Source organism: Atta colombica, unplaced genomic scaffold (assembly GCF_001594045.1).
Source record: "Atta colombica isolate Treedump-2 unplaced genomic scaffold, Acol1.0 scaffold4, whole genome shotgun sequence".
In the NCBI taxonomy this organism is placed as follows: domain Eukaryota; kingdom Metazoa; phylum Arthropoda; class Insecta; order Hymenoptera; family Formicidae; genus Atta; species Atta colombica.
Window position 1 is genome coordinate 210,368 of NW_017259508.1, and position 23,335 is coordinate 233,702.

Consider the following 23,335-nt stretch of genomic DNA (forward strand, 5'->3'; position numbering starts at 1 on the left):
AGATACGATCCTGAACAACTTAAAAGAGGTTTTAGCCGTCGATCAAACATTTTGTGTAATGCCGGCAGTATTGTAACTTTCAAGATTTATAATTCGAAAAGTATTCAATAAAAAATAATTTTATTAGTTTTGAAAAGCTCTCGATATCAGCTTAGATATTGGAATAAAAAAATTGGATGTTCCATTTAAAAAAATCGACGTGACCTTAGCGACGACGCGCGACATCACCTAAGATCAAACTGATAAGATGAAGATCAGTTTGAATAGATTTTTTTTAAACCCTACAACTTTTGTCTTAACACTTTTATGATTGGATCTTACCCTGCGAAGATAAAAGGGATGTATGAATGATCTGAAACTCGATATATAGAAAATAAGCTAAAGAAAAAAGAACTTTTACTTCTCACTTTGTGGATCTGTTACGTGCCAAAGAAAATTTTCGACTATCTATATCGTGAAAATTTGGAGTTTTCTTTACAAAATCGTTTTTTTTTATATTTTTATGTTTTTACAATTTTTTGTTTTTGAATTATTCGCGAGTTAAATAAAAGGAGCATTCTGATTTTAATTACTCAAATTGGATTAAACTTGATTAAAAATCATATCGTATTGCAATTAAAAAATAGATTCTTAAAGCTGAAACGTTAGTCTGTCGAATAGTATCATACTAATTTTTTAAATGTAAAATAAATAGAAATTTGAATAAAAAATGTGATTATTGGGTTGTCCGGAAAGTTCGTGCCGATGTTGAAGGAAAATTGAAACGCAGATTTAAATTTTAATATACATTTATTGTATTAAATTATATAGGTTAGTCGGTACAAACTTTCCGGGCAACCCAATACTTATAATCATTGCGCAATGGAAAAGTAATATCACATTTTAGCTCAAATATACATGGTGCGTCAGCTAAATCCGGACAAAACAAATAGTTTATTAATAAAACATCATTTTATTTAGAAAAAAACTTGAAACACAAACATTGTTTTGTATGAATCTTCTCTGAGTTTTACTCAATATAACTATTACTCAATATAACCCTTTTATTGCGATCACTGCTTCAATCCTTTATCTAAAGCGCGAGTACACTCTCTTTAATTGCTTCTTGTTTAAATTCATATATCACTGCCTCAATAAATTTAAAAAGTTGCCACGTTGAGGTGTCTGATTAGACATCTTTTCAATAATGCCCCAAAAGAAATCTAAGAATTTAATAATCTGGAGTATTAGAAGAATTTCTTGGATCAAAACGCGTTTCATGTTGTTAAAAAGCCAATTTTGCACTAAATGGCTTGTGTGAGCCCTTCTGTTAAAAAATATATGGCCTTTCGGAGGCTGTAGTTTCCATCCATGGCTTCATTACAGTTCTCAGAATCCAGAAATAAACTTCCTTCGTGATGGTTTCTCCTGAGAGCAGCAGACGATTATGGGCTATTTAGCGAAGTTCGTTGCAAAAATCAACAAGATTGGGATCGTTGGGTCTCAATGTTTTTATTGACGTATAGGTCTTCGAAACATGAGGCAGCCGATATATCCCCCGCTGAGGTATGTTTCGGTCGAGACCTCAGGTTACTCGTAGATTTGTTAAGAGGAAATCCACCGGAGATAGAGAAAAAAGGGTTGGTAGGAGGGTACATTGGAAAGTTAAGAGAAAAACTTAAGCAGATTCACAATCAAGTTCTTGACTGAATGAAAATTAGATCCGAACGCATGAAGATCTAGTACGACCAGAAGACTAAACAGATACAGTTTCGTGAAGGACAGAAAGTTTGATTTTTTAATCCTCGTAGGAAAAAAGGTAGGAATCCTAAACTACAGAGTAACTGGGAAGGACCTTTCATTATAGTCGACAAGCTGAGTGACGTAGTCACAGTTTGGTAGGATATCTAGACACAGAAGAAAGGTAGTTCATGCAGACAGGTTAGCTCTTTATGTTGGCGGAGAGACAATTAGGAGAAAGTTAAATTAGGTCTTCCAGGAGCTCGTACATAAAAAATAGAATTCAAAATATTTAGGAATTAAATAAGCTATTTACATATAAACCAATTATTGCGTTTATTCTTTTCCAATCACAAAATTCAGTACTGATACAAGATTCGAGCTCGTTCGCACATCACACAAAGAGAGGTTTCGTTCTGCGATTCTGACGGCAATAGAAGAGCGATCGGCACATAAATAAATGAAAAAAAAAGAAAACAATTTGTAAAAAGAAAACAACTTGAAAAAATGTATTTTTGAGGCTTCCACGGGTGCTTTCTATATAAAGATTATCTGTTTCGCGGGTTTCCTCCGTGAAGAAAAAGAAAAGTGGGTGGGAGGGGAAGAGGTGGGGAAAATTCCTCAGATCAGTCTTTAATAACCGAATGGTTTTCCATTTTATTTATGCTGTAGCCATTATATCTCTATCTAGAGTGTTAGGTGTTCTCTATACTTTCCAAGAAAGTATAGAGAAGCCATAGAGATACAAAAACATCCTAACACTCTAAATAGAGATAATGGCTACAACATAAATAAAATATGGAATTCTCTCGGTTAGACCGACTAATTTCCCCCACCTCTTCGTCCCCCTCTCTAATTCTCTTCTTTCCCCCACTACTCCAACAAGTAGCGTAATATAAGAGGCTCAGTATCAGGCTGCTCCTCGCTCTGATAAAGTGAATTACAAGGTTCACAAAACGTTGGCATTCCAAGAATCTAGACACGGAGGAAACTCGCGGGACGGAGGATAAATGCCGAGGCAGAAATTGGGGACGGGATTGAGGTATCGCGGTAAAAGCTAAATTTCCCTATCCAAAAAAAGAATCAAAGGCTCAAGGGAAGAATCAAGAGATCGAGAGAATTCTGATGAAGCAGTCGAAAGTCTGCTCCCATAGACACTGAAAAACGGAGGCTCGGTAATCTGTGTAATAACGCAGAGTAGAGCGTGAAGCCGTTTTGAAATATTGGTTGAACGTTGAAGTTATGATTGTCGAGACAATAGTCTATGACGACAATAGTTTTCTCTTGACTGCACTATCGCCCATCAGTGCAACACTCAGACAGTGTAACGTGTTTCCTTGGCTAGTGATAGGCGAACTCATTCAGTGTAGGGTCCTAGATATAACAGAGAAGCGGAACCGCTTCCCGACTTCTGATTGGTTCTACCATTTTTTTCTACGGAAAGTCTTCTAGAATTCTAAATTCAGTAAGTATCATGATTTTTTAATCTTGATATGAATACTCTCCAAAGAAAATCAGTATTTCTTAGTAGTCAGTAGAAACACTACTGTTATAGGAATCGCACTTCGTTTGCAGAATGACAGATGTAAACGCAGATCGCCATTTTTTCTTTAAATGATTAATTATAATCTTTAAATAGGTTGCGCTTCTCTGTTATCTCTAAGATCTCTAATTCAGTGTAACGTGGCTATATAGTGTAATGCAAATTTTATGCACGAAGTGGGGTTTTACTACACGATCTCAAAGAGACGGTGTAGAGTTAGTTAGTTAGTTAGCCAGTGTGACATTAAAAATTTTAAAAAAAGAAGTCAACCGGCAGCAGAATTAAACATGATAGCATGAAATAGTATATATCATGTATGTATACTTTTATAGTGCAACACTGATGCAGCACTTACACGCAACTGGTGTAATGCGAAGTTATACTCAGTGTATTCCAGAAAGAAAACACTATAAAGGAAAGGGAGAGCAATGTTATATCCGCACTGCTTCAATTCTACGCGCTGAATCGTGTCATGAGCGAGAAGGATTGACAGACGGTTGCCAAGAAGACGCCGTTAGAGTTGGATTGGATTTTAAACTGTCAATGCATCCGTTCGAGCTCGTTTCCTTCAGAAACACTATTCACTGTAACTTAGCCATTGCTTTTATGCGAGTGTTAATAAAGAGTCGAGTTTTTATAATTTACGTGTTGTTATTTCTGCGATTTGAGCGTGCATGTTCACTCGGATTAGTGATTCGATTGTGCATAGCGAATAACGCACGGCGAGTGTAACATTTTAGATGATAGCCGGTGTCCTTGCAATCTTCTCTCTGGAATCTGATCCACACTCTGCCTCGCTGGATTAGCAGAACTTTCTTCGCATCTGCATACTTTTGCGCCATGTCGTAAATGATCGATCATGGGTATCTGAAGAACTAAATAATTTCGATCGGTGAACGGCGCGAAGCACTTCAATTATCGTTCTTCGGTTGTACTCTGCACTTAATCTCACTAACTCTGATATTTATACACGTTCCATATTAACATCTGACTTACCGAGCGCCAACAGTCTACTGCTAAAGTAATGTAATGGAAAATTCAATTTAATTTTATCTGAATTTATCTGAAGCACCTGTACATAATCGTATATTCTAAAAAAATTAGTTACATCACTTGATAGAGAAACGTTTCAACTTCAAGAATGTTTTATTAATTATGGTACGATGATTTTTAACAGAGTTATGAGCGATCAAAAACAGAATCTCTTTTATTTAATGCGCGTGTAACTCGATAACAAAAAATCGTAGGAATATTTTTTAAAAACAAACTTTTAGGAAAAACTTTAAGCTTTCACATCAGATAGACAAAAATTTGCAACAAATACATTCTGTATATAATTTTGAGTTAACAAAATTCCGAAAAATTTTTCTCCAACCTAATATTATTTAAAAAAAAAAAGAGTTGAAATATTAAAAACAATTATGAAATTACCAAGTGTATAAAGAGATTGTTTAAATGTCTAGCAACAATGACTGAGAATTTTGCTTTAAGTTTGTCCAATCGCCTTTTTTGTTCAGTAACAGCACTTAGTTTGTCTAAGCCCGATGGAAGAGGTGCTGTGATAGCTTTTAAGAGGGCTACACCAGCAAGGCCAAGCTCTTCTCTCTCGCCTGGAAGTTCTGCTTCATTCAAGGTACGTTGGTACGTTGCAGAAATATCTAATTGCAACTTAAAAAGAAAAAAAATTATATAATTTCGTATTCTTCAACAAACTAAAATAGGATCTGATAGAAAATTCTGATTAAAAAGTTATGCCATATCTTTTATAATGTTTTTTTATCAAATTATTGTAATGATATTTTACATATATTATTTAAATCTTGAGGGGATCCTAAAAGTCATCTATATTACCGAATTAAACGATTAATAATTTTTGTATAACAATTATTTTTTTCTTGTTTATAAATTTAAAAATTATTTTCCAGGATAAAGCATATACATTAATAAGTGTCTATGAGAGTTTATGTCGAGGACAAAAAACTTTAAATTGAAATCTTCTTTACCATTTCTTAGTCCAATATGGCATTAGAATTGTCAATATCATAACATTTCCTTGATATAAAAGCTTTGCAATCTGTACTTACGAAATTGTGGTCCACAAACACATAATTCGCATGAACAAACAACGTCGAAGTCTTGGAATTAGATTTACAAGGGGAACACTAGATGACGATGTCGGGTATTTTGATGCGTTTTTTACAGGCAGTTCTTGAGCGAAAAAAAAACGATACGTGTCGATCGTTTCAACTATTGGCCATAATTTCGAAGAAATCGATTTTTTAAATAATTATTGTAATAATTTAAAAAACAATAATAAATATTAATTAGCGGGCAATGAGAGTATATACGGTACTTGACGTGCAATACATAATATATTTACTATAATTTTATTATAATTGTTGATAATAAATTTCTTGAATGTTTCGATTTATTTTAAACCGTCATCAGCAATCCATATAATTTCCACGAACAATATTCTAATCCGCACATGTTGGAGATGGTTCTGCGTTCGACAGAGGATGAGCATATCCTTACTTTTTAATTGAGAAATGCCGTTAATTTTTTTCGTTGGATAACCAAGTGAATAACGTCCGTCTTTGCAGATCACAATTCGAAGTGCATGTGATTATGATACGATATATAGAAATAAATTATAGACATATTATTTTAAAATACTATCCATGTGAAAATCAAATATGTAATGGTAGTACAATAATGTAAAATTATAATAAATATATTATGTATTGCACGTCAAGTACCGCGCTATGTATACTCTCATTGCCCGCTAATTAATATTTATTATTGTTTGAATTTCGAGAGCCCTATTAAATATAATTTAGTTCATTTAAAAAACGTATTATATGTAGGAAAATATCAATATCTATATAAATTTCATTTTGAGACTTGGTTAAGTGAGAGACTTGGTTAGGTGGCGTGAATGAGAATGCAAGCGTTGCGGAGAGTGTGTGAGAAAGAATAGCGAATAATAGGCGAGTATTGCGAATAATTAGATGAGGACGTGCGATTCCACGAAAGCGGGCAATAAGGAAGTCAAGAGAGTGGAGGCAGAGGTAGGCGATAGATAATAGGAGACAGGCGAGAGAGCGTGACGAAAGAAGTGATGGGAAAGGAGCCGGTGGACATGGCCAGCGGGGGGACGGGTAGAGAAGCCAAGGCGAAACAGGAAACGGAGCAAAAAAAGATAACGAGAAACAAAAAGGAGCATTCGTGAATATTAGGAAAAAAGGCAAAGCGGATAGGATGAAAAAAGAATTGCGAGAAATTACGGAGAGAAAGATAGAAGATATGAGAAAGAAAATACACGGCTGGCTAGAAAGAGAAAAGTCTAAAAAAGTCAAAAGTCTAAAGGAGGAATGGGCGAAACAAATGGAAGAGGCAGAGGTTAGAGTAAGGGAATTGACAGAGAAAGGCAGAGAATTGGAAGTCAAATTTGAGCAGCTAGAGGGAGAGGTTAGGGAAAAAACAGGGAGCAATAGGAGAGAAGAGAGTGAACAGGAAGAGGCCAATACTGGAGTAAGTGGCAAAGGAAGGTATACAGGGACAGGGTCGGTTTAATGAGAGCTAAGTTATAGAGAGGTCAATACATTGAAAAGATAAATAGCGAAAGAGAGGAAAGGATGCTGAATTTTGTCATAAAAGGGAGATATAGAGATAGAATCAAAAAGTAAGAAAAAGAAGCAGAAAAGAAGAGAGATATGGATAAAAGAGTGGATAAAAGAAAAGTTAGAGGAATGTAATATAGTTGCGGTTAGAGAGAGTGGTAGTGTATATATAGTTAAGATAGAAGGAGAAGAGAAAAAAAAGAAATCATGAAAAAGCACAAGTTAAAAGGGGAGAGAATATTTATAGAAAATAACTTAAGCTGGAAGGAAAGGAAAATTCAAGAAAAAATGAATAGATGGACAAAGGAGCAAAGAGGCAAGGGAAAGGAGGTAAAAGTAAGATTAGGAAGAGTGAAAATGGAAGGAGCATGGAAAGGATAGAGATAGAAAAAGAAGAGGCGGAGAGAAATAAAGGAAATGTAGAAGAGAACAAGAAAAATAATAATGCTAGGGACGGAGCAGAGAAGAATTTCGGTTGAAGAGAAGAGGAGGGGAGAAAAACGAGGATCGAAGAGAAGAAGTAAAAGAGTAAGGGATATCAACAAAAGAAAGAAGAAAGAAAATATAACGGAAAAGGTAAAAAGAAATAGGAAAATAGGTATAGAAATAAGGGGGAGGGGATAAGAAAGGTAATAAGAGGAAGGGGGAAAGGGAGAAGGATATGTTGTTCTGGAATTATGCAAGAATATGGAATAAAGATATAGATTTTTCGAGGTATGTGAAAAGTTTTGACTTTATCAGCCTATGTGAAACATGGATAGAGGAAAAGGATTTGGAGAGTTTAAAGGACAGATTATCAAGGACACATATATGGGAGTGTCATTTTGCAAGGAGGAAGGGAAAGGTTGGGCTAATAGTTTTATAATAGGGAAAAGAAACGACTAGAAGCTTCAAAAAGATAGGCTAATACAAGAGGAGAGAGAAGGTATAATAAATAATAAATAATATTTAATAATAAGGATTTAATAATAAATAAGGAAAGAGAAAGGATTATCTCGGTTTATGGAGAACAAGGAGGAAAAAATTTGGATGAAAAGATGGAAGAATGTATAAGGGAAAAAGAAGAAGGAAATTTAATCGTGGAAGGAGATCTAAATATAAGAATAAGGAAACTAGGAGGAATGTAAATAGAGGGAGAAGGGATGGAGAGATGTAGCAAAGATAAAACTGTAGGAAATAGGAGCTTTGTGAAATAGAAAAAAAGGGTAATAAATAAAGATTTATACATTGTAAACGGAAGCACACCGGGGGATTGGACGAATATACGTATATAGGAACGAGGGGTAATAAATTATTCGATTATAGATTATGTAATGGTTAATGAAGATGTGAAGGATAGGATTATAGATTTTAAAGTGGATGTAAGAGTGGATTCGGATCACTTGCCGTTGTGCTTGAAGATCAGGGAACAGGAAGAAAAAAAAAAGAGAATCCAACCACAGAAGCGGAACGAGTGTAGAAAGAAGAAATAATAGCCTGAGATGTGGATTGATGACAATTGAAAGATACCAGAAGGAAAAAAAACGAAAAGAAGAAATACAAGAAGGGAAAAGAAAATCGAAGAAAACTGAGAAGAAATTAAACAAATAGTATATAATGCATTGAGAAGAGGGTAAAAAGGAAGAATAAGGAGTTAGGACACAAGGACAGGAAGTGTATCAAAAATAAGAGGGAAGTAAAAAAGTCGTATTGGAGATGAAGGAAAGGAAAAATAGGAAGACTATTTGCAAGAGAAAAGGAGATTTAAGGAATTGCTGAAGAAGAAGAGAAATTAAGGAACTTGAAAAGAGAGGGGAATATATAAAAATATATTAATAAGAAAAGGGGCAGAAAGAGGCAGATTGAAAATAGCATAAATAAAGAACAATGGAGAAATCATTTTAAGGAACTGAGTAGCGAAGAGGCTAGTGGAGAGAAAAGAGAAATGAAAAATGAAAGCACAAAATTGGAAGAAGAAGAACTGAAGGAGATAAAGAAGATACTAAGAAAAATGAAATTTAGGAAAGCTGGCATCGACAGGATATCGACGAGAAGCGTGGAAATATGCAGGGAAAAGGCCATGGACGAAGTTGGTCTTTAATAAAGATGATATGGAGAAAAAATTTCAGAAGATTTGAAGAAAAGCATAATAGTGTCCCTGTATATAAGAGATGATCAAGAAAAAACAACAAATTATAGAGGGATATCATTGGTATATACAACATATAAATTGTATGCAGAGGTGCTGAAAAATAGACTAGAGAAAGAGGCGAAAAGAATGATCCCAGAAACTCAAGCAGATTTCAGAAGAGGAAGGTCGACGATCGATAATATCTTCGTGATAATATTATATACATTATACAGAGGAAAGAAAACAAAAAAGGAGAAAATGGGAAAGTTTTCATGATGTTTACGGATCTGAAGGCTGCCTTTAACAAAGTGGACAGAGACAAATTACAGAGGGATTTAGGGCTTGAGGGAATAAAAAAGAGCTTGGTTAGAAAAATTGAGAAGATCTACAGGGAACAGAAGTAACGGTTAGAACGAAGTTAGGAAATACTGAAAGTTTTGTAATGAAGAGAAGCAGGGATGATGAGTCCACTCCTTTTCAATTATCACAGACTTAGACGAAAAATTTAGAGGCAGAGATATCGGAGGAATAGGTATAGATAAAGGATTTGGAATCTTGTGTATGCGGATGATATAGTTCTATTCGCAAAAAATAGGAAAGTCCTGCAGGATATGATAGAAAGTTTTAGGAGATTTTTAGAGGAAAAGAAATTAGAGCTATGTACAGAAAAACTAAGGTATTGGTATGTAATAAGAGAGGAAGAGAAAAAATATGGAAATGGGGTAAAAAAGAGATAAAAGAAATGCAGGAATTTAAATGTCTAGACTTTATTTTAAATAGATGGGGCAACTGTAAAGAGCATATTAAAGAATTAAGTAGAAAGGGTAAGATGGCGATAAGAAAGATATGAGGTTTAGGAGAGAGGATGTGCAGGAACGATTTCAGAAGAAGATGGATCTTATTTAAATATTTGGTGCAAGGTGTTATGGCTTATGGAATAGAAATATGGAATTTGGAAGAGAAAGAGGAATTGAAAAAGGTTATGATGGATTATATAAGATGGATATTTAGTTTGGATTTCTGCATAATTTAATCATGAAGGAACTTCTTATGGTTAAGCTCAGAGTAGGATGAGGAATAAAAGCAAGGAGATTTGAGTATGAAATAAAATCAGGAAGGGCAGGAAATTTGACAAATGCGATTTGGGAAGAAAAGAAGAAGAATGATTGGGGGGGATGTATACGAACAGAAAAGGAAGTATTTCAATAGGAACGGAGTATAGAAGCAAGGGAAGTGAATGAGGAAGATTTTGAGGATCAATTAATAAATAGAAAAAGAGAAGTGCAAAGATAGTGAGAGGACGGTAAAATTCAAAAGGCAAGGTATAACGAGAAATATAAGGAAAGAGAGACAAATAGCAGGGTCCCAGAATATTTGAGGAAAGGTAACTTAAGGGAAGGGAAAAGAGGAGAAAAGGTGAGAGCCTTGTTCAAATTAAAATGTGAGAATTTAGAAAAAGTAATAAATACTGGGTAGAAGAGCATAGGAAAAAGTGTATATTCTGTGACAAAGGAAAAGATAATTTAAAACACATAGAGGAATGTTTAGAAATAAAAGAAAAGTTTACTAAATTAGGAAAAGATAAAGAAGAGATCTTACTAGGAAACTGTGTGATGAAAAGTTAAATGAGGTGAAAGGGGAAATAATAAGGAAATTATGGAAAGAGAGGGGAGTAGTGAAAAAAGTCAAAAGAGGACAGGGAGGAAATGTATAGGTAGAGGGAAGGAATGGAAGGAAAAGAAAAGTAAGGTGAACTAAGAAGTAAGTAAGAAATAAATATGTGATAATAATAATAGATGGTGATAAGTCTGTGATATAGAGATAATGTATGTAGATATTGAACGAAAATATATTACATTAGAAGTAGATATAATTAAGAGAGAAAAACGGATAAAGCGAAAAGAAATAAAATGAAATAATGTAGATAAAGAAGCGAAGTCAGAGGACCAGAAAAGTAGGGAAGTAAAGCAAACATTTTTTTTTAAATTTTTATAGTAATATATGCGACAGCTTGCGGACGAGATATGAATGAGTTAAGAATTTTATGTATATAAACCAATTCTCCTTCTTGGCTGTAAATACGCTGATGTGTAATAAAATTCTATTCCATTCTATAAATTTCATTTTATTTCATCGAATATTAAGGATAAAATTACATCTGGGTGGATGATTCTGAACGCAGCAAGTACACCGCGCGCTAATCAAAATGTTGCTCACTTCAATAAGCATTCGACTTGCTCATGCAGCGATTCTTCGTACTGAAGAAGTATTCGATGAAATAAAGTGAAATTTATTCGATGAAATTTATAAAGATACTGATATTTTTCTATACATTTTTCAAATTATTACAATAATTATTTAAAAAATCGATTTCTTCAAAATTATGGCCAATGGCTAAAATAGCCGGATACGTATCGTTTTTTTTTTCGCTTAAGAAGCGATATAAAATGCGCATTAAAATCGATACCATAATCTGATATTCCCTTTGTTAGACACTTTATCGCGACGAATTTATTATACGAAAATTGACACAAACGTGCGACTGCATTTATCATAGTAGCATGAGATATTGATGTAGTAATCTATATGATATAAAGATATGTTGATATGCTGTAAAACAGCAATTTTTGATGACCTTATCAGAGTTCGGGCTTCATTTTAGAATCCCCTTAAATTATTTATCATATAATACAAATCTATTATTTTTAATATAAAGTAAGGCTATCTAATATTGCTGAATTAAGGAAATATTATTTAGAGAAAGAGAGAAAATTTAAAAATAAACAACATTGAAGCATCATTTTGAAAATCGCGATGTAAACAACGATTTATTAAAAAATAAAGTTTATTTAATGCATTTGCAATTGAAAAAAAAATAAATTTATTGCCTTTGCAATTGAAATCCTTAGATTTAAAAAAAGTCATAACAATAATTTAATAAGAAAACAATCTACAAACATATATTTAGGAACATTTAGAATTATATATATCTCCTAACACAGATATCTCAAGCTTCTATCATTTTATAATTGTAATAAGTAAGGTATGAATCATGATGGAATTAAGGATCGACAGGAGTGACAAGCCAATTCATTTGCACTTTATTTGTATGTGTGTGTGTGGTGCAAAATAAGCCAAAACGCGTTTTATGACAAAATATTTTTTCTACGAAACGATATATGGTAAAGTCTAATAGTGTGCAACTACATATCTGCTACATTATTAGACTCTATATATTGTTTCGTAGAAAAAATATTTTGTCATAAAACTCGTTTTGGCTTATAGTTTATGAAATTACGAAGCCTGTTAAAGAACCAAATTTTGCAGTTTCTTTCTTAAAAACATTTTTAATGAATAAAATGATATACTCCTTATTTACGATGCTTGTTTTTATGCTTATATTATGATATTTTCTCCAAGAAGTAATATTATGTCATAAAACTTTTAGCTTGTTTTTTTATGAAGTTGGGAAGGCTCATACAGAGCCGGATTTTGATTCTTGAAAATTTCTTAATAAAATTATGTATACCTGAACTGCACTATAATACACATCAGGAAATTTCAGAACAATTTTTATTTTGCCTATTTTCTAAAAAAAACATCGTTCTGTACGAGCCTTCAGGAGCCTTTTCTGATTACAAATATCGCAATTAAAACACAATTCATCCAGTATTTTAGTATAAAGAATTTGAGCATAATAAGAAATTCGTTTTCAACTAGAGGTCTCCATAATCTCTCCTGTCAATCCTTAATAAGGTGAAACATTGCGCATAATGATGGTAACAATACTAGAAATAATCAATCAAATGTTCCCCAATATGCACTTTTCTGTATATAATAGCGCTGGTTATAACAGTCAATCAAACATTACCTAAATTCGCTCTCCTGCCGTGCATTCACGAGAATGCTTCACCTTATTAATTCTATCATGGTGTGGATGAATGTGATCCTGGGGTACGCGTGGAGAATTGCTGTGTGCGAGTGAGTCGCTCACTGAAATAAGATAGCAACATTTCTCGAGGAGATTCGAAGCCTGTTGACTGTACCTGATTTATTCGAATATATCTCGGTTGGTGCATGGTCTATTCAATGTAAATGGAGAATTTTTCTATTGATTTGAGACGAAGAACGCTTTTCTTCAAAATTTTCTGAAATTTTTAGAAGAAAAATTGGCCTCAACTGAAATTGATAAAAATATTTATGTTTTTACAAAGCCAGATTGATTTATTGTAAGCGTTGTTCTATTTTATACAACTTCATATTCTATAAATTGACACGACACAAAATAACAAACATAAACAATATTTGTATAAAATTATCAAAATTATTGGCAGATTGCTGCCTTTGCAGTGTCAATAGTTGTGAAGACAGAATCTGCTAATAATTTCTATGTAAATATTGTTTGTTTACTACTTTACTCGTGTCGATTTACAGAATATAAAGTTATACAAATAAAACGACGCTTATAATAAATTTGGTCCGGCTTTTTAAAAATATCATAAATTTTTATCAATTTCATTTGAGACCAATTTTTCCTATAAAGCATCTATTTCAGCATCTTGAAGGAAAACATTTTCACGCGATCTCAAATCAATATAGAAAAATCAATACAGAAAAAATCTCCGTGCTCTATTTACATTGAGTAGGCTATTCGCTAAGATAGATATTGCTACGCTTGGCTTATCACTGAGACACTACCGTGTCTTCAGATATTCGAATAGATCAGTAGGCTTCGAGTCTTCTTGAAAAATGTTGTTATCTTATTTCAGTGAGCATCCTACTCATTCACATGCATCGGTTCTCTGCGCATGCCTCCAGGATCGTGCCTAAATATCACCTTAATAATAAAAAAAATAATTTCATAATTTTTAATTATACTTTGTTCTCTTCTACTTACAATTACTAGATTTAACTTATCCAACAAAAGCCTAGCATTATTATTCGCTGTATGTATAGCTTGATTTTTTTGACCAACTCGAGCCATAACTTCTCTTATTCTTCCTAAAGCTTCATCATACGCCGCTAGTCGCGTTTCTACGATAGAAGCTTCGATTATTGCTGCGTCTATACTATTCATCAGTTGTGTTACTCTCTGCTCTGATGCTAAGACTGAATGTACATTTTCCTAAGGAAGAATTTAATAAACTATTAATAAACTATATTAAGATATTATTTAAATTTCTTTATATATTATATGTATTACTTATATTTCTACGATAAATTTTTTATGAAAGAAGTATTTATTTTACCCCATCAAGAATAGATAGATTTTTTGAAAGAGTTTCCATAAAAAGCTCAGCGTTGGAAACAGCGTATTCACAATTTTCCATCATTTGTTTTAAGTCAACAGCTTCCTTTTCAGTAATGGGTTGATAATCTGAACTAATAGGTGATGCCAAAAGATCTAAAAATTATTATATTATTAATTAAATAGAAAAATCAATCATTAACAAATTTTCTTGTGAATATAATTACACAAAAAAAAGACATTAGCAAACTCATTAAATTGAACAATAAAGACATACCAGGTGTAAATGTAATACTATCAGTTTCCTTCAATGCGGTTGGATCAATCAGCCACTCTTTAGGAATATTTTTAAATTCTGGCCTCTGAGTTAAGCTACACGAATAAGTATATAAATTACTAATAAACGTTCGTCTTTCTTGTACAGTAGTGGATGACCATTTGTAAACTTTGTCAATATGCATCTCTATGTCCATTGAATCATTTTTCACACCATCTATGATTTGTATATCGTTTAGAGACCATGATTGTTTCTTTTTATAAACATTTTTATCGTTCTTCTTCACTTGGTATAATATAAGAGATCCTGGAGTATCTGTTGTCATAGCCAGACATAGAAAACTCATCTTTTTTTTCTTGTAAGCTTTACTAACATAGCATACGCTGAGTAATTTTTCATCGCTAAGAGTAAATACTTCTCTTTGCAAAGTATGTCGTATAGCAGCCATAGCTAGAATTTCATTAATACATAGTTTATATTCTTTACTTATGATCTTCATTATTTAATCTTAAATATTGTTTGCTCATTCCTTCATTTCTAACTAACTCTAATTATTAACAAGAAACAATATTTATAACGGATTCTACGAGTCGGTAATCGATAGTCCTAGGTCTTATTGGTGAAGTTGACACATAGCCAACTTGTACGACTAATACTCGTATTCATTCAGTCCTACCTTAGTTTAAGAAGGAAGCCTCCATGAAGGATTCCTCGATTCTCCAAAATCTCTTTGTTTCATAAACGGATTTCAAGTTTGCTTTGCCGAAGGAAGGAATATTTTAGGGATTTTAGTAACCTATTGAGGATAGCATGTCACAATATACAATATATGCATACCTATCATGAATTACGAATAATAAAGGCTATAAAAGCATTGTTGATTAAATAAGATCGTGATTAAGCATTTTGCAACAATGAACAAAAATAAAACTAATAGTGAATTTGATTGGACGCACTCATTGCGCACTGATGCACATTGAAACCGCTGTACATAAAATAATGTAAATATATGTTTATAAATAAACATAGAATTAAATCGATTAAATTGAATGAAATACTCAATACGTTTTATTGTATTGTTAGATAAAATATGTATTTTATAATACATATAAAGTATTTTATATGTATTTTATAATACATATAAAATATATATTTTATAATATACAAAAATATGTATTTTATAATCAAAATATTTTCATTTTATTTTTATACTCAAATTAAATTAGTGTACAACGGCTTTAATATGCATCAGTGCTTTCAATCGAATTCGAAATACTTGTTATACGAAGGAAAAAATGCTTTTAGAGTTTATTCCCGAAAAAACCTATCAAAAATAATTATCGATGCGTCAGATTTAAATTAAAAGCTATCAAAAGTAAAAAGACCAGTATGACGAATTAAATTTGAAGATTTGCTTGATTATGAAGGCTATATCTCCTCCTCAAGGAAATTCGTGACTCTCTTGAGAAAAGAAAGCTAATAAGGCTCTTTGTTTGATCAAGGAAGGATTATGAAACATGAAGAAATAAGGAATCCTCATTTCTCAAGGAAAGACTATGAATACGGGTATAAGACTCTGGCTTCACCGATTAAGACTAAAACTTTCGGCTATCGATTCTCATTATAGAATCAGCATAAAGAATATTTACAGTGTACAGATTATGTTCCGAAACCGTTAATGATAATTATTCAGTTTAGCTTCCTCGCACCTTATAAAAATCAATTAAATCAGGCTTATTCGACGCATTTTTACATTAAACGAAAGAATTTGGTAGAAATAAGTGTCGTTCTGTTCCGCGAACCGAAATATCAATCGTTAAAGACGATTATTCAGGTTAAGAAATCTGTCAGCAACGCAAGCTAACTAAAGTATGTTTTTGTAAAGGTGTCTTTTCATGCCAGCGCTTGACGCTCATTTTCGGCATCAAAATAGAAGTGCCTTTTCATGCTGATATTCGACACTTATTTTCAGCGTCAAAATAGATCACGTCATCAAAGTTGATGCTTGATATTCGTCAATAATTCGTAAATAATTAATATTAACGTATATTCGTAAATAATTAATAAAATGTAATGACAAATAAATCTCAAAAATATTTATTATTTTGTTGTACTATTTTAAATATATATATAATATTAATATTTTACTTTAAATATTTTTAATTTTACGATATCTATTTTTTTTAATTTGGCTCTTTTTTCAATCAAGGATATGGCGTTAGGTCACGTGTTTCATGAATCTCAACATCAAAGGTATCGACACTCGATTCGAGCGTCAACATAAACATGCAGCTTTACTGATGTAATTGATTAAATTGGCTCGACGCTCATTTCGGCATCAAAATAAGTCACGTAATAGAAATAATTATAAATATATAATAAAAAACATAATAAACTAAATAAGAACATAATAATTAAAAAATGTAATAAACTAAAAAGAAAATAATAATATGAAAGTAATAAAAGTGAAAAGTACATCAAATTGCTGCCAAAGCCAGAAGTGAATTACAAAAAATTAAAGATGTTGTAAACTCACAGTTTTTCTATGACCGGACTGAGATTTGAAATCTATTAGCAAATTTCAATTATAAAATAAACGTACTCTACCATAAAAAGTTACCAAATATATTTTGAAAACTGTTTAAAAGGATAGCTAAAGATATTTTTGAAAAGATTGTTAATAATTTTATAACTACATTTCCTGTATAATAAAATCATATATATTATTAAAAATAATTTTAAAAATATTTTTATGTATTGTACAAAATCAGTTTTAATAAGTTACCAAATAGATTTTTTTTATAGAATTGTAAGTTCTATAAAAACAGTAAATAGTGTTAGTATCCCAGTAAACGAGAATGGACTAAAATGGATTGAAATTTTTTTCTATCCGAATGCGTATTTTAAATAGTGAATACTGTTTGGATTCAACTGGATACAATTAAGTGCAATTAGATTGAAAAACTGCATTTTCTATTCAAAATTTTGAATTAAATAGTATTCACAATGTGTGTTTTGCACAGAAAAAGTTAATATTATTTTTAGATTTAAAGGCTTTATAGAGATAAACTTCATGCAATTCCTATAAATAAATAAAAATGCATTCAAGATTGAAAGCATTCATTTTAACATTCGTGAATTAATATTTCTGAAAAATCTGAATCCATTCTCGTTTTGCTGGGTTGGTTTTTACATTCCGGTTTAAATCTTGATTCGGTTTAAACTCGGTGGAATTAGGCCAATGATAGATCGTAACTGAGTTATAAAACGCCAGTTATAGTCGATCAACGCACAATATTTTTCGGGATTGTGCACTGACCCATAATTATGACTTAGGTTCGATTTAGATGCGGCCGTCATTATGTTAAGTTGAGTCCAATTCAAAATTTTGAATAGGAAATGCAGTTTTTCAATCCAATTGCATCCAATTGAATTTAATTGAATCCAATTAAATCAAAAAAAAGTATTCGCTATTTAAAATACATATTCGGACAGAAAAAATTTCAATCCATTTTAATCCATTCTCGTTTGCTGGGAACCAACTACATTCGAGTATTCCCCTGTTACAGTTGAACGACAGGGAAATGCTCGACTGTAGTTGATTGGTTTTTACATTCTAATCCGGTTTAAACTCTCGGTAGAAATTATAAGCCATTGTGTTGAGGTCCATATAGCTAGCAACCCAGTAAATGAGAATGGATTGAAATGGATTCAGATTTTCAAATGTCTATGCCTTTTCTAAATGCATTTTTATTCATTTATAGTCTTACGTCCAAGCTCCGCATGCATGAAGGTGAGGGGGTGAACGCAATAGGAAATTATTAGACCGCATTATAGACCGATTTGGTCATGTGCAGACTCCGGACCGCAAGAGAACTGTGGGGAAGGACCAATGCAAATCGGGAGGCACTTCGCTTCGTTCCAAGGCTCCTAACGAGCCGGAGGTCGAATGAAAGATAAAGTGAAAACCTCAACTTGTGCTCTGCTAAACGAACACATGAGTCATATTTTTAATTTAAAGGGCCCAAACTGGATCAGTAGCGGGAGGACGCACTTTAACATCAGATGTGCCGGTACGTGCATATGTCCTGGCTTTCGATCATGGAACTTAATCCAAGTAACCTAGGAAAGGGCGAAATGAAACTACGGGAGAATTTACAATGAATACAAAGAGAGATTTTTTCAAATTAATTGACGAGGATTAAATTTAATAAAAGTAATATAATAAAAGAAATATTTAGTAATACATTTTTCTTAAATATAAAAATACAGCCTTTGGTTCTCTATTCTGAAGTATGGTCGTACGAATTTGTGTGTGTGTGTGTGTGTGTGTGTGTGTGTGTGTGTGTGTGTGTGTGTGTGTGTGTGGAAATAGAGTTGTGTGTGATATAGACGGTTATTTTAAGTGTGGAGAGTTTGGAAGGAAAAGGAGAAAATTAAAGTTATAAGCTCATATAAAGAAAAAAGATCGATGGGATGAGGGATGGTACGGGGACTGAAAATAAGCAAGTGAAGTCCTGTGTGTGCCAACTATCACTCAGTCTTTGATGGAAAGAATAAAATAGGACATGTATTCCAATAACTGATAGGCATTATGAAAGAGGAGAGGAAGATGATAGCAGGAGAGTAAACGTCAGGTTGAACGGGAGGAATTGAAGGGACAATATGCGGGAAATTCCTCAATCAAGGGTGGTGATATTGGATGTGAAACAGGAGGAGAACGGGAAGAGGTCATCGAAGAAGTCTGAGGAGACAGGAAAATAAAAAATTTCTAATAGCGATGATAGAGTCGAAGCTGGAGGCTGAACGACCGGAATCTGTTCTTGGACCGTTGCCTGAATTAGCGGAGATTGTTCTCTAGAGTTTTCCGCGGTGTAGGAGCGGACACGGAGTCGGCATTGTTATTCTCCGCTAGGGGATGAGGGACTGAAAAACTGAGTGAACACAAAAAGTGAATTAAAAATTTGGTCGTCTTTAAAGAGGGAATACACAAGAAGAGGAGGGACCATTCAATTGCAGCGAAATCCTAAGATTTACTACTTGGCAATGTATCGAGTGCCCGAGAGACCATCGGAGAGAGTGCTGTCGACTATGGGATGCTGGGCGGCAGATCCGCTTCATTAATTCCCGCGGTCAGCCAGTGCCGTTGATCTTAAGATAATAGTATGGTTTTGCACTCTATTGGAGAAAAAGAGTTTCGAGAATCGGAAGCCTTTTTCAAAGGTCCCGACAACTATAGCTTCTCCAAACTCAGAGAGAAAAATCACACTGAGGGCCGTGGAACCGCGGTTTTTATACTAATCGCCCCCGATTACTCCGATTTGGATTGGTGGAATAGATTTCGTTAACTAGTAGTAGGATTTTTCTTTGTTCTCGGATTAGTCAAGGAGAAGGAAAGGATGTCGGAGTCTATAGTATGGAAAAGTATTCTCTTAAATTTTATGACCTTAATATTTATGGGTGAACGTGCAGTCAAGAAAGCGCATGTGCAGCATCAGTACAAGATTTATCCCTACCCAGAATTTACTCCTGAACGTCGTGTGATAGATTTTGTGATCACGGATTCGTGAGAGTCGTCCGCGACTTAACCGTTAAAAAGTATTTTGGTGCCGGTCTTACGCTTTCAATGACATATTTTTTTTTTCGCAGTGTGTGAGGGGCATAAACTCAGTGTCCTTTTGCTCCCACCGCTCGTGCACGTGTATCGATTTTTAGTTTATCTCGGACTGACATTTATGAGGAGATACTGGATTCTTCGTTTTAGTTTTTAGTGTAAGAAAAGAAATTTTTCTTCTATAACACTCAATTTGTGCATTATTTGCAGCTGTCTTTTTATTTCAACGAATTCCAGATCTCCACGAAAGAAAAGAGTCGGGGGAGTCCGCTGGACGGAACAACAGGAATTGCATAGAGCATATGCCTCTATGCTTTTCAATCTAAAAATAATATTAGTATTTTCTGTGCATCGTACTACTCAATACTACTCAATTCAGTACTACTCAATACTACTCAATACTACTCAAGTACAATTTTTTAATTCAGTTAAATTCAAAAATAATATCAGCAATTTCTGCAACGTAAATACTGCTCAATTCAATATTCTGAATATGCAGTTTTTCAATCTAATTGAATAAAAAAAGTTTTTATTTAAAAATGGATCATAAATACTACTTAAATTATTCAAATTATAAATAAGAAATTTTTCTTTTTTATCCAACTAAGTTCAAAAAAGTTGTAACATAAAAATAATTGACCTATGTTTTTTGTTTTTCTTTAATCAGAAGTAAAATAAATGATCGTGAAATCAAGTCGAACATAGCCCGAATATTAGGCTATTACCGCGCGCAACATCGGTCAAGCGAGATTAGATTATACGAAATTTACCCAATGTTGTCTTATATTAATATAAATTGTTTATATTTTATTATATCTGTCAAATGATATTTTTATTATATCTATATAATTTCGTTTAGCTGGTTGTAATTAAAGTAGAGAATGAATAACAAATTTACCAATTGAAAGAGTGGTGTAGCGGGTAACGTAGAAGAATCATAATTCCAGGTTTCCACTAAAGTGCGTTTTTTTAATACCAATTTGAAATAGTTAATTTCAGATATAATTATTATAAATATTGTTAGGAATAAAATTTGTAAACTTTAAATATGTATTTTTTTTTTAAATATTAAACTAGTGTCAGCTCGGATCCAATCCATTTCAATTCATTCAATCCATTTAATCCATTTTCATGGATTTAAGGTACGCATTAAAAAAATTTTCCATTTTAATTCATTCTCCTTTGTTGGAAAGCACAAGAAATAGAACTCGTAGATGAAGAAGAAAATTATGCATGCAATGTAAAGGAAATGGTTTGTGATATCGATGATATTTCAATAGAATATAAAAGAGAAGCAGTTGAATATTGGAGAAGATTTAAAGTCAAGGACAATTGAAATCTGTAAACTCAAGATTTCGGAAAGTAATATCAGCAGGACAATTGTCATGATGGGAAAAGCAAATGAATGTAGATGGTAGTAAAATAGAAAAGTTGGGATTAATTTCAGCATATACATTAGATTTATTGAAGCAATTCATAGAGGGGCAAAGATCCATAATATTGATATTACACGATGGGCTTTGCAAGCGCAATAACAAGAAAACTTATTAGATTTTAAAGCATTACACGAATGAATTAAAAGATTTAAGCTCGCGCATCAAATTGTATCTAGAAAAGTTATGAAATTTATAACTAAAAAAGCTTTAATGTCAAAGGAAACTTTACAAGCAGACAGTAATAAGTTTATTGAAAATGTCAAATGTTATATATTGACCGTTATGGAATTGAAAATGTACATAATTCGGACCAAAGTGGTTTTCAATTAGAATGCTGATCGTACATTGAGAAAGCTAAAAAAAGTAAAAAAAGTAGAGAATGTAACACAATATCTGCGTCAATATCTGCGATTATGCACAGTTATACAATACAACCTGTTATTTCAACTAATAGTAGATTATTATCTCCACTTCTTATAATGTTAAAAAAACCTAATAGGATATTAAGTCTTAGAGAAACAAGAAACGATGTTTATCGCAAATAATATTTCTATTATGGCATCAAAAATGGCGATCAAATTTGGTAAACTAACATCAAATCATTTTGAAACTTGGATAAGGGAAGTATATTATCCAAATTGGATCAAATTCAGTTTTACTATTAGATTCATGGACTAGATAATTCATTGTCCGGATATAATTCAAAGAAATAGACCAGATTCAAAAGATATTGTTCTATTAATTATACCGGCTGGAACACAGGAGAAATACAACCGTTAGATTCCGTGGAATTTTGGATTCCGTGGAAGAATTTCAAGCATTTTTCAGATGTAGTCATACTTTTAGATCTTGATATAAAACTTCATTCTAGAAACTATTTTAAAATTACAATCATTAACGCACAATCAGTTTTCATCACCAAGATTTACTAATTTGTTTAAATATGCTTGGTACAAAAGTGAATATTTGGAACATAGGCTAGTAGAATTTGAAACACCGGTCGATTTTTACTAAAAAAAACATTCGAAATCGACATGCGATATTTGTAGTGAAATAGCTGTAATTACTTACGCATGGTGCAAAAAGTCTCTCTGCATAACACATTTTTTCATGAGCATCTTTGTGGTCAGTATGAACCGTAAATATTACAATGGTTTATATGTTTATTGTAAAAAACATTGTAGAAAACATTGTAAAATTAAAAATAATAATTAAAAAATTGTTATATTTTAATAATAAATACGAAAATATAATAACAAATATGAAATAAAATTCAACGTGACTGATTTTATTGTAACAAAAATATGAAATTAACAATAAGTTTAAAATTACTGTTTCGTTAGATTGGAAATAATAAAATTATCCGAAAAAGTTTTGTATTAAACATGTATATTCTGTTGTATACAATGGAGAAGAAAAGAAATTTTACAAATATGTATCCAGCAAACGAGAATGGATTGAAATGAATTGAAATGAATTCAGATTTTCAGAAATATTGATTCACGAATGTTAAAACGAATGCTTTTTAATTTTGAATCCATTTTTATTCATTTATAGGAATTGCATGGAGTATACTTCTATGCCTTTCAATCTAAAAATAATATTAGCTTTTTCTGTGCACACAAACACAATTGTGAATATTGTTCAATTCAAAATTTTGAATAAGGAATGCAATTTTTCAATCCAATTGAATTTAATTGAATCCAATTGAATTCAATTAAATCCAAAAAAAGTATTCGCTATTTAAAATATGCATTATCAGATA

General features: G+C 32.5%; 1 protein-coding gene across 4 annotated transcripts in view; it reads right to left on the reverse strand.

Annotated features, from left to right (window-relative positions):
• LOC108691119 (exocyst complex component 1) overlaps positions 1–16,338 on the reverse strand; it is a 25,620-nt gene extending 9,282 nt beyond the window's left edge. Inside the window, exons 1-5 of one of the 4 annotated variants that reach the window (XM_018198771.1) lie at positions 16,230–16,338; positions 14,521–14,970; positions 14,245–14,399; positions 13,893–14,120; positions 4,694–4,930 (exon numbers count right to left, since the gene is read on the reverse strand). In XM_018198771.1, the coding sequence (XP_018054260.1) occupies positions 4,694–4,930; positions 13,893–14,120; positions 14,245–14,399; positions 14,521–14,968 (1,068 nt within the window). In that variant the 5' untranslated portion in view covers positions 14,969–14,970; positions 16,230–16,338. Of the gene's footprint in view, positions 1–4,693; positions 4,931–13,892; positions 14,121–14,244; positions 14,400–14,520; positions 15,020–15,196; positions 15,276–16,169 lie in introns of those variants that run through there. The other 3 variants (XM_018198772.1, XM_018198773.1, XM_018198770.1) reach the window with 3 other exon arrangements.
• Between the last annotated feature and the right edge of the window lie 6,997 nt (positions 16,339–23,335).